Source organism: Pristiophorus japonicus, chromosome 7, assembly GCF_044704955.1.
Source record: "Pristiophorus japonicus isolate sPriJap1 chromosome 7, sPriJap1.hap1, whole genome shotgun sequence".
Classification (NCBI taxonomy): domain Eukaryota; kingdom Metazoa; phylum Chordata; class Chondrichthyes; family Pristiophoridae; genus Pristiophorus; species Pristiophorus japonicus.
In genome coordinates, this window is record NC_091983.1 from 30,525,151 (window position 1) to 30,541,967 (window position 16,817).

At 46.7% G+C, this 16,817-nt stretch overlaps 1 protein-coding gene across 1 annotated transcript in view; it reads right to left on the minus strand.

Annotated features, from left to right (window-relative positions):
* The window catches only part of hcrtr2 (hypocretin (orexin) receptor 2), a 91,759-nt gene extending 75,449 nt beyond the window's left edge, over positions 1-16,310 (minus strand). The window contains exon 1 of the mRNA XM_070884341.1: positions 16,051-16,310. Within this exon, the coding sequence (XP_070740442.1) occupies positions 16,051-16,258 (208 nt within the window). The 5' untranslated portion in view covers positions 16,259-16,310. The remainder of the gene's footprint in view (positions 1-16,050) is intronic.
* Between the last annotated feature and the right edge of the window lie 507 nt (positions 16,311-16,817).

Genomic DNA, 16,817 nt, shown 5'->3' on the forward strand with positions numbered 1-16,817 from the left:
CTCGGCGATAAGTGTCTGAAAAATGGGTGTCAGTTTCCATATTGTAGCTAAATGGGCGATATCTGGGCGCTATACGTCATTTCAGCATTAAAATGGACGTTTTGGTTGTTATGCATGTCAAAATAATGGAAAATCTAGCCCATAGATCCCACCTAATTCTGTATTATTTCTAACTCTAACTGTCTCTCCCTTCCACTTGCACCTTGTTTTCACTTTTGAATACTACATCTTGGTGCCCAACACCCCACCAAATTAGTTTAAACCCTCCCTCACAGCACTGGTTAATCTGCGACCAAGGATATTGGTCCCAACTCTGTTCAGGTGCAACCAGTCCATCTTGAACAGGACCCTCCTGCCACAGAACTGGTCCCAATGTCCCATCAATCTAAAATCCCGCACCATGTCTCCAGCCACATCCTTCTATTTCTACTCTTACCAGCACGTGGCACTGAGAGTAACTTCCTCCCTAGCTCATTAAATTCTGACTGCAGGACCTCAACTCTCTTCCTCCCTATGTTGTTGGTTCCAACATGGACCACGACTTCTGGCTCTTCTCCTCCCCCATGCAGAATGTTCTGCACCCTCTCCATGATGTGCCTTACCAGGGAGGCAACATACCATCGAGGTCTCACATCGAAACGAGCAGAATAGCCTGTCTTTCCCCTGACTATCGAATTCCCAATTACTACTACATTCCTACACCTTACAGTAACCCCTGTGAAGTCCTTTGCCTTAGGGTGCCAGACTAGAAGGAAAGACTTGCATTTATATAATGCGCTTCACAACATCAGGACGTCCCAAAGTATGTTAAAAAGAAAAAGACTAGCATTTATTTAGTGGCTTACATGACTTCAGGACATCCCAAAGTGCTTTACAGTCATGGAGCTGAAATTGAAGGTTGGGGCTTTCAGTGACTGCTGTGGGCTACAGCCAATCAGGAAGAATCAGCCATCAACAGAAAATAAAGGGCCTCCAAACTCACTCCAATAATTCAAGCTCCAGACAAGCATTTCAAATGGACCTCTTCCTCCTTTCACAGGACAAACATTCCCTACCCACATTTTATTCTGAATGGTTTAATTTGTATGGGTTTTTCAATTGGCTATCTGTTTGGTACATCAACTGTTAACAACTATCTCGGTCAATCGTCTGAATTACCTGTGATGCCCCGAACTGCAACACTTTCAGGTGTGATGTCTTTGAAAGATACGATACGAATGAGCACATACAAGACATACACACACATTTCACTCAAGTGTAGAGTGTTGTTTGCAAAAGTGCTGGTCAGGAAATTACTGGCCTGCAGTCTCTAATTTTTCATCCATTTACATTAATAGACAAGAAAAAAAAGCAATTGCAATGTTCTATAAATTGCAGCAATGTCTGGGCTTGCTGATTGGAGAGCTCACGATGAGCCCGGCTCCCTGTCTGGAGTACCTCATTAAGCAGTCAATATTGGGCAGCAATGCAACATCCCCACTGACACCTGGAAGTCCCTGGCCAAAGACCGCCCTAAGTGGAGGGTGCTGAACTCCTCGAGTCTCGTCGTCGAGAGCATGCAGAAATCAAGCACAAGCAGCGGAAAGAGTGTGTGGCAAACCAGTCCCACCCACCCCTTCCCTCAACGACTATCTGTCCCACCTGTGACAGAGACTGTGGTTCTCGTATTGGACTGTACAGCCACCGAAGAACTCATATTAAGAGTGGAAGCAAGTGTTCCTCGATTCCAAGGGACTGCCTATGATGATTGGGCAGCACTGGAACATACACATATTATTATGTGTCATTTATACAACTAGAGGATGCTTATATAATAATTGGTTATAACAAATAGATACTAAACAACACTGAACCCACTTCAACCTGCTTTAGGAGATTTCTCTCATCTTTGAAAGCAAAGGCTTTAATCTGCAACCCTACAATTTCCTGTGATTTACAGGTTTATTTGCACTGTTTCCAGCACAGAGGTGCGAGTACCTCACCTCCCCCGCTTGTACTTCAAAGCAATTACATTTGTGTTCAATCTAATTGCAAATCAGTAATGCAACTCTTTTGATAGGAGACAAAATTAACCAGTTAAGTCAAGTTCCCCCCAATCTGGGGGACACTCCAAACATTTTTCGAGGCCCTTTTTTGTGTGTTTTTTTGGGGGGGGGTTTTGTGGGTTTTTTTTGGGCATTAAATCATATTTTTTCAAGTGCCCCCTATAAAAGGGGAGGGGGACACTAAAACCCAGCAATTAAAACAAATTAAACTTTAAAAGAAATAAAATCAAATTAAAATTTGGTTGCCGGGGGTGATGATGCACTCCAGTCCCTCCGGCGCCCACCTCTCGCGGAAGGCCGCGAGCGTACCGGTGGACACCACGTGCTCCATCTCTAAGGACACCCTGGCCCGGATGTAGGTGCGGAAGAGAGGCAGGCAGTCAGGATGAACGACCCCCTCGACCGCCCGCTGCCTGGACCGGCTGATGGCACCCTTGGCCGTGCCCAGAAGCAGTCCTACGAGGAGGCCCTCGGACCTACCCACTCCCCTCCGCACAGGGTGCCCAAAGATCAGGAGTGTGGGACTGAAGTGCAACCAAAATTTCAGGAGCAGCCCCTTTAAATAGTGGAACAGGGGCTGCAACCTCACACATTCAGTATAAACGTGGAACACGGACTCTTCCAGACCGCAGAAATTGCAGGTGGCCTGGGAGCCCGTGAACCGGCTTAAAAATTTGTTGCACGGGACTGCTCCGTGCACCACCCTCCAGGCCAAGTCCCCGATAAATAGTGGGAGGATTCCCGCGTAGAGTGCCCTCCATCGGGGACCCCCGCCTCCTCCGGACAGCAAGATGGTATGCCATGGCGTGTCCGGATGGCAGACGAGGATGGCAAAGTTGAGAGTGTGCAGGAGCAGCCCGTACAGGAAACCCCTCCGCGCAGAACTGAAAGGCACGGAGGGGATTTCCCCGAGGCGGCTCAAGTTGTGAGGCGTCGGCTCCCGAGGGAGGTTCCGGGGTTTGGTGCCGATGAGGAATTCCGTCCGGACGGGGGTCTGTTCGGACGGGATCTCCCCACGTGCTTGAGCCTCCTCGACACACCTAACGGAGTCAGGGCCCGGAGCTGTTTTTAGCGACTCAATGGCATCGGCCGTGCAGCGGACGTCGGCCGAATTTAGGCGCCGCGCCAGCGTGTCTGGCGCCATCCAGCCCGCTCCTCCGCCATCGAGCAGGTCCCTGACCCTGGTCACCTCACCAGCCACAGCCCTCTCATCCGACTGCCACCTAAAACCGCAGTCGTGGAGGTACGGATTCCCGAGCAGCGGCTCCTGCAGGACAGCAAATCAGTAATGCAAGGGCGATGTAAACTCAACAGCTGCCAATGCACAGGTAACTGCTGTCTAATCAGTATGAACTTAAGCTTTTGTGCTAAATCAAACAAACCGAAGTGTAAAAATAAATACCACTTCCCTGCCAAATGTGTTGGTGTTTCTGTATGCTATGCAAGGGTTAGAGTTCTATGGACTCAAATCTTTCTTTTAAAATAAATGCTTCTTTCAGTTGTAACAAACTGAATTACTCATTGTCAGTCTAGTTAGTTCAAACGTACTCAACTAACTCTATATACGATGACTAATATTCAAATCCTTTTCAATTTCTCTGAATAAATTATAAGTCTCCTCTGCCTTTTCACGCTCTTTGCATTCAAATAATATCAGGATGGTACCTGCACTGACAACATTCAGATTAGAAATAGTTTGAATTCGAAAGACTGAGTTAACGTGACTGATTGAATATTTTGCTGCTGCACAATTTGAATAGATGGGGTGAACAGATTAAAATATTGCCAATATCTCCAGAATGTTATTTAAGGCTTGTAAAGTTAGAATCGTTTTGTCACCACTCAGTAGGTCTGTCCCTAACGCACCTCTTACAACATTGCTACATTACTCTGAAACTACAGCACAGAACGGGTACCATGAGGCAAATGGTTTCCATGACTCACTGAGCAGACCTTTTGAAGCAGCACTTCCCCTGAGTATACTGGGTGGGCTAGGCGCTTGTGGTACACTCAGAACAGAACAGTGGTGCGCTGCATGCTGCACAATGTAGCAATCAAAGGACATACTCAATTCAAAGTGGGGGCAACAGCAAGTGGAAGTGAAAAAGGTTGATGGTTTGATAGCGCTGCGTCCAATAGAGTTACGAGGGTGCAGGGAAATATAATATTATCAGCTTATGATTGACAAGTTCTTTTGGTTGAGATATTAATATAACCCTGCAGGACATTGCAGCGAGCCTTTGACATAGTTGTAGCAGTCCTACATCTGAGTCAGAAGGTGCATGGTTTGAACCCCGCTCCCGAGTGGAGACCAGAGCTCCGGCTCTGAATTCTGGGCTGACAGCCAGTGGGATACTCACATCTACTGGTTGTGGGTGCCTTTCTCACCTGTCATTGTATGGGTTGTGGGAGCCCAATAAAAACCTGTCCTCATATTGGACGGACCACCCTATTGGCTGGAATAAAAATGATTATGGCCACAGAAGGAGTGCTCATGTCATGGTCTCTCAGACGGTTAATCAGCCGACATATGCTTCCACCACTTCGCACTATTCTCCAAGGAAAGAGCGTGAAGTTACAAAACCAACAACAGGACACTCCCATACCATCCTTTCATATAAGCCACTTTTCCCTCTAATCATTCTGTTGCAGGTCATCCTTATGTATATTGTTATCCACAATGTCCCCTTTGGTTATTGCATGTCAGTTGCAATCACGGCAATGACCAATTGCCAAATATTAAATGAGGGCCCTCTGCTTCTTCCCTGAACAGAGGCTCAACCAGCCCCATCTGCCACCACCCTTCTCCGCCTGGCTGAACTTATTTTCACATTCCACAACTTTTCCTTTGACTCCACTCACTTCCTCCAAATCAAATGTGTTGCTATGGAACCTGCATGGGCCCTAGCATGCCTGCCTTTTCGTGGGATATGTGGACCGTTCTTTGTTCCAGTTCTATTCATGTCGCCTCCCACACCTCTTTTTCCGGTACATTGATGATTGTATTGGTGCCATTTCTGGCTCTCGCCCCGAGCTGGAAACTTTCAGCAATTTTGCTTCCAATTTCCATCCTTCCCTCGCCTTCGCATGGTTCATCTCTGACTCTTCCCTTCCCATCGTTGACTTCTCGATCTCCATTTCTATTCTATCGACCAATATCTATTATAAGCCCATTGACTCCCACTCCTAGCTTGATTACACTTCGTCCCACCCCGCCTTTTGTAAGCTTTCTATTTCATGATCCCAGTTTCTCTGGGCTAGAATTTCCTATCAGCCCGCCAGCGCCCGATTGCCGCCCAAAAGACCGCTACGATTCCAAAGATTATCGCTGGTGAAAACTTTCCCCCAAAAAATAAAAAAATCCGGCGAGCGAAAAACATAGGCATTGCACCCCTCTTCTGGGTGAAAAAGTGGAATTTAGGATCGATTGGGCGATTCCTAAAGAAAATGGCCGACAAATTAAAAAATCACTAAAAATTTACCCCGAGGCTGCGGGTTGGGCCTAGCAGCAGAAAAACACTAAAAACATCTCATAAGCAAATCATAAAAACATTCTCAAGACTCATTAAAACTAAATCACCACAACAGATTTGTAAAATAATGAGTAAAAAAACAATTACTAACCTTTTTCTTGCAGTGCTACTCACCTACCGCCCAGCTCCGCTGATCCTCATGGGCGTTTTTTTTCATACTCACCTACGGGTCACCACTCAGCCAAATATCGCGTCAGGGTGATCTCAGGACGGTGCACGGCGGCGGTTCGCTCCCCAGCGGTACCTCGAAACCGCCGCAGTAGCACAGGTAGGGAATTTTTTGCATACCTGCTTAGCACCCACAGTGGCCAATACGGCCCAGAAACCGGGCAGTAAGCCATTAGAAATTCTAGCCCTCTGTCTCTGTCACATCCTTTTTGACTATGCCACCTTCCATGTCAGTGATTCAATATATCTTCCTTTTTCCTCAACTGAGGATTCCCCTCCACCATGGTTTACAGGGCCCTCGACCGTGCCTGTTCTATTTCCCACACTTCTGCTCTCATCCCTTCCCCTCCCTCTGAGAACCACAATATGGTTCCCCTTGTCCTCACCTTCTACCCCACCGGCCTCCACGTTCAACGGATCATCCTTCACCATTTCCGCCACCTCCAGCGTGATCCCATTACCAAACGCATCTTCTCCCCCCTTCCCCTTTCAGCATTCTGAAGGAACTGCTCCCTCCATGACACCCTGGTCCACCCTTCAATCACCCTCCACAATCTCTCCCCTTCCCACAGCACCAAGTGCAGGAGATACCCTTTTACCTCCTCCCTTTCCACCATCCAGGGCCCCAAACACTCCTTCCAGGTGAAACTTGTTACTTCTTTCAATTTAGTATACTGTATTTGCTGGGCAAGATTCAGTCTCCTCTACATTGGGGAGATCAAACGCAGATTGGCGATCACAAAAGTGTACCCATGTGCTGCAGTGCTACCCACTTTCGCATAATTTGCCATTTCTACCTCATGCTCTCTTGGTATGAGATTTCTTGTTCATTAATACTGGTTTGCAATGTTGTTCTAGTTGCATCAAACTGTCACCAAATCACATTGGCAGCAACTGGAGGATCGTTCGTCAGAGGCCTCACCTATTCTAGGTGTGGGCACATCCACTGCAGTTGTCATGGATGTTGGTATGGTGCCAGTGGCAGTCTGAAAGATGGCACCAAGATTGATCACAGCGACAATAAGCCGAATGCATGAGACAGGAACACTATAGTACCCCCAATACCATGCAAGGAATAATGTGAATCATTGCAGTTAGGGCAAAAGCAGCATTCTGCTTTTTGAAGTAGTCCTAGTGATATCTCAATGCCTGAGCTCTGCTGGCTTGTAGTCACATCACCTGGCCCTTTCTTACCCCTGCATAATCTTGTGATGCCATCTCTAACCCAATGTCCAAGCCGCCCTCAGTGAGTGTATCTGTGATGCTGCTAGTTAATGCTGGTGGTGATACTGGGTGCATTCTGGGCAGCTGCCTGTAGGACAGCAGTGTTCAGCTTCCTCTGAGAAATCTGCAATGAGAATAGAGAAGAGTGTGAGGAGTTAATATGCCATATCAGACAGACATCATGGGCTGCCTGCAGCAGCACATGGCAGTGACGTTGTGGCTGAAGGTATAACCTTTAAACCACACAAGAACCTGCGCTATCTAGGGTATTGGCTAGTAGCTGTGGCCTCCATGCCCACACGTTATCACCTACACTCTAAGGACTCAAGTTAAATCATCAACAATCAACTCCTCAGATGATGGTTAACATATAGATCTGGGAAAGTCAACTTCCAGTCACCTGGTGCTGCCTTTTTCTATGTGTTAGTTTAGCCTGTAAAAGGGGAAATGTGCAGGCATTGGAGCAGCTATAACACTATGCATGGATTTTGTATGACAAGAAGGTAATCTTAGTCGTCATCATCATCATAGGCAGTCCCTCGGAATCGAGGAAGACTTGCTTCCACTCTTAGAATGAGTACTTAGGTGGCTGAACAGTTCAATACGAGAGCCACAGTCCCTGCCACAGGTGAGACAGACAGTTGTTGAGGGTAAGGGGTGGGTGGGACAGGTTTGCTGCATGTTCTTTCCGCTGTCTGCGCTTGTCTTCTGCAAGCAATCGACGATGAGACTCGAGGTGCTCAGCGCCCTCCCGGATGTACTTCCTCCACTTAGGGCGGTCTTTGGCCAGGAACTCCCAGGTGTCTGTGGGGATGTTGCACTTTATCAGGGAGGCTTTGAGGGTATCCTTGTAACGTTTCCTCTGTCCACCTTTGGATCATTTGCCATGAAGGAGTTCCGAGTAGAGCGCTTGCTTTGGGGGTCTCGTGTCTGGCATGCGGACAATGTGGCCTGCCCAACGGAGCTGATCAAGTGTGGTCAGTGCTTCAATGCTGGGGATGTTGGCCTGGACGAGGACACTGATGTTGGTGCATCTGTCCTCCCAGGGGATCTGTAGGATCTTTCGGACTTCGTAGTAACATAGTTGTTGTTGTGTTATTGGAATAAGCTTATGTACGTTATCTAACTACGTCAACTGGAGGTGATCCAAAACTCGGCTGCCTGTGTCCTAACTTGCACCAAGTCCCAATCATCCATCACCCCTGTGTTTACTGACCTACATTGGCTTCCGGTTAAGCAATGCCTCGATTTCAAAATTCTCATCCTTATTTTCAAATCGCTCCATGGCCTCGTCCCTCTCTATTTCTGTAATCTCTTCCAGCCCCACAACCCCTGCGATGTATGCACTCTGCTAATTCTGCCCTCTTGAGCAGCTCTGATTATAATCGCTCAACCATTGGTGGCCGTGCCTTCTGTTGCCTCGGCCACAAGCTCTGGAACTCCCTGCCTAAACCTCTCGGCCTCTCTTCTCCCCCTTTCCTCCTTCAAGACGTTCCTTAAAACATACCTCCATCATTCGCGTTAATTTCTACTTACTTGGTGTCAAATTTTTATCTCATAATACTCCTGTGAAGCGCCTTGGAATGTTTCACTACGTTAAAGATGCTATATAAATAAAAGTTGTTGTTATGGCAACAGGGTACTTCCTGAAATTAACTCATTCTTGCGACAGCCCATCTTACATGGAATGACATAGAATGTACAATACAGAAACAGAAACAGTCCATTCAACCCAACTGGTCTCTGCCGGTGATTATCTAACTTCATCTAACACTATCAACGTATCCTTCTATACTGCAAAAAATAACCCTTCTAATACTATCTAGATTTGAGCATCTCTTCCCAGCATACAACAACGCTTGCATTTCCTGCCAAGTGCATTGAGAAATGGACACTATTTTCACCGCATCTTTACCAGAACTGCCTTCCCTACTGGCCAGCAGCCCAAGTCCCCGCAGATTTCTCTGCCCACACCATTTTTACCCTCCGCTCCCCTTTAAAGCTGAGAGCCCCACTGCAGCAAGATCTAAAATCGGATGATTGAAGTTCACTTTCCATTGCCGGCACGTATCAAACACAGTTAACTGCAAGCAACATTTATCTGTACAGGGTTTTAAAAAAACTCAACCCGATTCCGATCCAAAAATAGCAAGCCCAGAGGGTCGGAGTGAATGGAGTTAAAAGCGTGGACAAAGCCTCACTTCATGATGTCCTTTCAGCAGCTCCAGAGTGTACAGGGAAGTGTTTGTTCCTACAGCATCCATCCCATCATTTTTTTAATTCTGTCGAGCAATAACTGCCGGTGTGTTTATTGTGTGAGACTGGGTTTTATATTGATAGTGTTAACAGCAACTTTAAAATAGATTCAGTGCCAGTTTGGCAATTGTCAAAAAAAAAAATTTTCTTTGGGAACAACACAAATTGCAGTTTACCACCAGATCATGTATTTAGCTTTCTGTGCCTTTAGGAAGAGGTTGCAGGAAGCACCGCTCCAAGATGCTGCTCGCTCTGTCCGTAAAGCTCCCAATGGCTCCTGGTGCTTCACTGCTAATCCCGGTGGTCCCGGCAATGAATGGGAGATTTCGGTCCACGCCATTTACTCCAATGATGCTGGAAACGGTACAAGGGATCTGACTGTCGCTGAAACAGCCTTCAGATATTCATGTGTGAATCTCCAGGGACTGAAAGGAAACACATGTTCCACTTTCCCTGGTGCTGAGAACACCTAACCGTAATGTTAGATCAGCAAAACTTAAAAAAAATTATTCATATATTAAAAATCTTAGTCTGTGCACGCCGTCATATTTTTTCCACTATAACTTCCAAATGTTTACGCTTACAATGGAAACTCTCTATGTAAACTTGTCACGCTGTACTTGCAGTCTCCTCCAGTGAAGGTGCTGCTGTCCCACTGACAGGAAGATGTAATTGCACGGCAAGTTTATATTGACAGTTTCCATTCTAAAGTTGGGCATAGGAATTTAAAATGGAATTAAAATAAGGACAGAATATAAGACTTTAGGGGCTGGTTTTTCGGCTTTGCTGATTTTGGGACGGTAGTAGCGGTGGGGCGGTAAAGTTTGTGCCCAGGAACAGTTTGCGCCTCAGTCAGCAAAATTGGGCACCTTGGCCCTGAGTGTGGGGCAGAGCACTAAGTGAAGCGTTGTACACCTCTCTTAGTGCGCTAGGCTGGCTAAGCATGGAAAAATCCTGAGCTAAAGAGTCGGCCTGGCAGTGCTCTACGAGAGGCCTGGGAGAAAGAACAACTTGAAAAAAAACACCAAAAACATTCCCAATCCATGGCCCGTACCACCACAACATAAATTGTGAAAAAACAAACACTTACCTGAGGTGACCATTACTTTTACCTCACTGTCGTCAGTATAGGTTGGACCGCCCATTTTCACAGGCGGTCCCAGCAGGGCACGCTGGGGGCGTTACGGGTTGCGCGGGAGTCAAATAGCGATCCGGTGTCGCAACCAGGGGCGTTGCACACCGGCTCAACTCTTCCGGGTAATACTGCCCCGCGCCCCTGCAAAACCGGCCCCGAAACCCCCGCGGGGCGCTGCCAGCTGACTGCCCGCCCAGAAGAGCTCACCGCCGCCATTGCCGCCTCTCCGGGGCAAAACCAGATGCGCACATCACTGGAAATTCCAGCCTTAGGATTCTTAAATGAGAGCTAAATTATGCCTGCCTGGCCTAGTCCATTTATAGACTCATAGAATGATACAGCCCAGCTGGAGGCCATTCAGCCCATCATGCCTGTGTCGTCTCTTTGAAAGAGCTCTCCAATTAGTCCCACTCCTCTGTTCTTTCCCCTTAGCCCTGCAATTTTTTCCCCTTTAAGTATTTATCCAATTCCTTTTTGAAAGTTATTATTGAATTGTCCTTTCAGGCAGTGCAATCCAGATCATAACAACTCGTTGCATAAAATAAATCTCCTCAGCTCACCTCTGGTTCTTTTTCCCATTACATTAACATTGTGTCCTCTGGTTACTGACCCTCTAATAAATCTCCCCTTCACCTTCTCTGCTCTAAGGAGGTGTCTATAGAGACCTACCCTCCAACCCTGCTTCACCTGAAGACTACACTCGGGACAACTCCCTGGGTGGTATATCTGATTTTGGGGGTAGGATACGGACGTTATGAATGGAATGCATTTCCACATACAATGTGGACAGCAGGGAAAGTTAACTAAAGATGATCCAACTAAGGAGGAGTACATGACAAATGTTAGAGGCAATGTCTGCTTTTTGATTGCCGTTGTTCGGATTTGAATTTTTATATTGAAAATGCTGCCTTCTAGTTAATTTTAAGTACTATTTTACTTTACAAATGATAGATTCTTAATATAAAAAAATGACAGGAAAAATAACTTAGCATTTGGGTTTATCCATAATCAAGATCACAAGATAATTACAGATGACAAATGATATTTGAACCATCTTAATTAATCCATCAAAAATGAGCTAAAAGTAATTGCAAAGTCCAATTAGCTCGTTAATGATTCCAGGGTTCCATTTCATGTATTGATCATTCTTTGTGTGAAGAAAACTTCCTGACATATGTCCTAAATGTGGCTTTCACTAGTTTGAACCTGTGGGCCACTGTTCTAATAATATGATGCAGTTTAAAGTCATTATCCAGATTTATCTTTTCCATATAATTTACTATCTTAAATAAATCCATAAACTCTGACACCTCCATTCAAAGCTGAGCAGCTCAACTCTCTCCAGTCTTTCCTCACAACTCAGATGTATAGCACTGGGGATCATTATTGTAGCTCTATGCACTGCTTTGTGTTTTGGTGACCAGAACTTGGCACAATCTAAAGATGAACCAGACCATCACTTCCGCAAAAAACTACTTCCAAAGTCACTTTGTCTTCTTCACAATTTGTTCCTCGAAGTCCTTCCCTCCTGTTCAAGAGGCATTCTCCCTCTCCAACTCCTCTCAGTTTACAGAAGCACTCTCTCATCTCATTCTCAAGTTCATAGAGACACTAATTTCCTCCAATGCCCCTCCTCAGGTCACAGAGGCACTCTACCACCTTAAAATATTTTTTTATCTATCAGTCCTGGCTGCCCTCCTACCTGCAATGGATTCTGTGCTGATTTATCATAAGACCATGAATTCCCATTTGTAGGGTGTCTATTGGAGGTGATCTCACATCTTTCAATGTAGTCTGCTTGGGAGTCTGACCACCACAAGATAAGGGAAGCCTTTTGGCCCAACTAGCTCATCCTTTGGGGACAAACTGCAGTGCCAGGTATGAGTTGCAGCTTGAACCAGCAGGGGCAAGAAATTAGAAAACGGGGTACAGTCAATTTGCAGCCTGATCCCTTGGGGCAGTAAATCAGCAGTTGTAGTACAGCAAACGCTGCCCCTGGGGATAGGAAGAGAACACCCTCATGTATATAACACTGCTGGTTCACAACATTTAAGAATCAAAGCTCAGGAACCTTGCCTGTCAGTAGCTGCTGTGATATTTGTAGAATGTGACGGTTATTAAGACATAGTGGCAGACCCATTTCACTACAAGTTGCACTGAGCTCAGTGCTTGAATGCCTTCTGCTGTCCTTGATCAGGGAGCTGGAACAGTGGGTGCTGACTTGTCAATGAGCATAAATAGTCTACACAGGAATTTCAAGTATCGAAAGAATAAATGCCCTGATTGTTTATTCCCTGTTCTAACCGGTTTAACCCATTATGTAATGGTTTCCTCAACCTACCTTGGTTGTATACGTAGCTCTGTATATGTGTGTTTGGAAACTGCACTTCCTGGGTAACTAATTTTTCATGTTGTGAGAGTGTAGGTGATACCATTTACTTTATCACTACAAGATTGAGAAATACATTTAAAACTTTTCAGGAAGTCCAATGGACCATTTGGGCACTTGTAAAATGTGCTTTGCTTGAGGCTGGCCGTTAAGGTGCCTATTGGAGTTGGTCTCACATCTTTCAAGTCAGACCACCACAAGATAAGTACAAACGAGGGAGGCCCTTTGGCTCATCCTTCTATAGAAACCTACAAGCCCTCCATCACCTCATCGACATGCCTGTTGAATGACTTGATATTTTGCCACTAATCCAAATCTCAAGTTATACTATACTGCCACATTTCTATCAACGCACACTGTGGCATCAATTTGAAGCTGACAGTGTAGCTGTATTCCATGGCAACCTCGGGTTTGGGAAACCACAGTCATTTGTCCCTTTTCTACTTTTTGGATGTCTCTCCTTAACCTGACACTCAGTGAGGGCTGCCAGAAGAATCAGCAATACAAGAAATGTTTTAAATTACCTGAAAAACCCCACTGTGTGTATAGTAAAGATAGGTTGAGAAAGCCACAGCACAGTCGGATAAACCATCTACACGAGGGCAAAGGTAATTAAGACAGCGGCAACTATTCTTTTAGGCTCTTGGAGCTATAAATCCGGTTGCATAGCGCCCATTGTTTGGCCACTAGGGGTGCCAAAGTGACTCAAAAATGGCATCAGGGCAGTGTGCGCCCACTTCTAAAGTGGGTCGCAGATGCCATTTTGGTGAGGGGCTAGCGTCGGCAATGGTAGAATGCACTATTAGTATGTAGAGTAGGCAGGTCGTGATGCCAATCAGCATGCAATGCTGATTTGACACCAGCGCTGCAATTTTTGACCTCAACACTGGAGCTCACGCCCTCTCTTAACCTCGCACAGCTGAACATGTGCTTAGCAGCAGGAAGGACCCCCCATCAGTGCTATTTAAAGTGATTATCAACTACTTATAGGTTAGTTGTTGATTGATTTCTACTAGTTGTTGCTGAGTTTGTAGAAGTGTTTGGTGCTTTCTAGAGTTCTTTAAAGTTGCCTAAAGTCTACAGGGAGTGGTATGGCATGTGCTCAAGGACTTGACACTCACTTGTAAGGCTTCTGCCTAAAGTCTACAAAGAGTGGTATGGCAGGTACTCAATGACTTGATATTCACTTGCAAGGCATCTGGTGAGACCAGGTGCTCCCAGGTATGGGTGCAATAGTGTGTATCCCACTTCATGACAGGGAGAATGATCAGAGGTGATACAGAGCAGGGCAAGCTGCTAGAATAGGCAGGAGATGGGGAGGGGGAGCAGGGGTCTCAGCAGGAGTCCATATCCACCCAGGGTCTTCAGGGAGCAATTTCCCCCACCTCAACTCCAGCAAGAAACAATGCATTTAACGTCTCCATTTTACAAAGGAGGTGATCACTGAAAGCTACAATCCGCTCCTTGCAGACCTGCATCATCAGTCCAAGGTGAGGACGGCATTGCCAGTGGCTGTAAAGGTGAACATGGCCTTGAATGTCTTCGTGTCGGGCTTCCAGGCTGGAACAGGCAACATCTGTAACATTTTTCAGTTCTCCATATACTCTTGTATAAGGGAGGTGACTGAGGCTCTGTATGCAGGGTGAGCTGAATACATTTCATTCTTTCTTGCCAGAGAGAAGCATGCGGCTTTGCCAGGCTAGCAGGCTTCCCCTTGGTGCAGGGTGCCAGTGACTGCACACACGGTGCTTTGCGGGCGCCTCTTCTCAATTTGGAGATGTATCACAACCGGAAGTATGTGCAGGCTGTGAGATGTGTGTGTGAGGCTTGCAGCGGTGCTAAGTGTGTGAGGGTGAGATGGAACATTGAATGTGAGGTATAAATCGTGAATTCTGGAGATTGTTGGTGGGTGAATGATGGGGGTGTGGCGAATAGAGCAGTGTGTGAGGCTATTGGTGCAGTTTGTGGGATATGGCATTTGAAGATGAATTCACTGACCTTGACCACTCGTGTGAGGTCATTAAACTTCTTGCTGCACTGCATCCAGGTCCTCAGGATACACTGCTTGCATTGAGAGCAATGGCTATCTGCTCCCATTCCCTTCCCAGCCCCTCTCTGGTGGGTCTCCTGGCACCCTGAGGATTCTGGACCTCTCTCTCCTCCTGTCCACCTGCTGCACCAGGGCCTCGAGTACTGCTTCCGGATATCTGGGAGACCCCTCTCTACCATGTTGCGCCATCTTCACTGTCCCTGTAGGTCAAACACTGGTCTGCAACGAGTTCCAGTACTTGCCACAGCCAAAATGCACCTCCCCTTTAAGAGGTGCAGATTGACTTTAAGAACTGCAGACTAGCTTTAATTGGTGCTCGCCTTGAACAAACTTGCCCCCCGCCCGTACTGAGCGTGCAGTCACTCAGCAGCGCGTTTAGCGCGGGGCTGCACGCCACTATCATTCCAAAGTTTGCGTGCTGCCTGCAGCATTACATTGAACGGGCGCCGGATAATCGCACATCGCGCTCCCCGTGTTCGTTTTCGGGGGGCTATCCAATTTTTAGCCCCAGTAGGTATTCGAGTGTAGACCGGTGTCTTCACAGTTCTGTTCCCTCAATGGATCAAGCTCCCTGACCAAGAGAGTTAGAAACACAAAGAACTGATATTTAGAGGCACTCGCTCAGCTCTCTGTAAACAAGGACCGCATTAACAGCTAGAGACAGGGCAACGCACTGACCACATTTGGCTCGTTTGATTTGATAATCATTATTGAAAAACAAACACAGCTCCCTACGTCCTTATGTCCAAACGGTTCACTCTGAACATTTATCATCATAGGCAGTCCCTCGGAATCGAGAAAGACTTGCTTCCACTCTTAAAATGAGTCGTTAGGTGGCTGAACAGTCCAATACAAGAGCCACAGTCTCTGTCACAAGTGGAACACCGAACACTGAACATTACACCGGCGTTAATAGCTCTGGGAGACTGACTACCGTATGGGTTCACGCTACATGCGGTGTATAAGGAAGGATACCAATTTAAATTCCACAACCGTTAGTCCTGCAGTGACACCGATTGAGAATAAAAGTGCTTTGAAATAGAACGGCTCCATCGAGCATATTTTCTTTTAATAGTTACTGGCGATCTATTGCAACACATCTCCACTTGGAAATGAACAGCCAGAGAGAGGGCGAGGGGCTGCGGGTTGCACGGGGCATGGGCGCATGTGAAGGTACAGGTATAGAGCCGCATCCAGGTGCAGCACCCATGCTTCGGAACGATGCAAAGTGCAGGGAAAGTGTGACTCACCCAGTATGTTTCCAACCAGAGCAACGATGAACACGGCAATGTAGCCAACGATAAGGACCCACTCGTACTCTTTCGGATATAAATACTCCTTCCACAGGTAGCGAATGAATTCATCGTCGTAATCAGCGCTGGGAGTGAGCGGTGTGCTGCTGTTGGTGTCATTGAGCCCGGGAAGAGCAGACTTGGTGGCAGCAATCTCCATCTCCATCCCCTAACGCCGAGCTCATTGCAGTCCTTGCTCAGACTGCCCGGCACTCCAGACCGGTCCATTCCCCAGCACAGGTAGCAAAGGCATTTAGTGCAGGCGGTGATACTGGGCAGGGGAGGAGGAAGGAGGAGGAGGAGCAGGGGGTTTACTGAATGGATCGGCTCCCCTTGATGCTATTCCGCGGCACACGCTCACCAAACTTCATTCATCAGTACCTTCCGATCCACATCCACAGCCCCTGAAACAAGACTTTCCCCCTGTATGTTCTACCCGCTACAGGGCAAACACACTGAGTGTACGCGGGGAGTGCATTTGTTTAAAAGCGTCGCCCTGCAGAATCCCTCACTCTCAAGTCTGGATAACATCAGTGCAAACGCTAAGGAGTTTTGGAAATATTCACACAAATAAGTAAAACATTTGTATCCCAGCCCTTGAAAAAGTATGTACTTGAATACCCAACAACATTCCTCTCAAAGCCCAACTATCCCAGGATGCTCACAGCTGGAGGGCATTCTTCAAAGGACATATTCTCAAATATATCTATAAACGGATTCTGTGC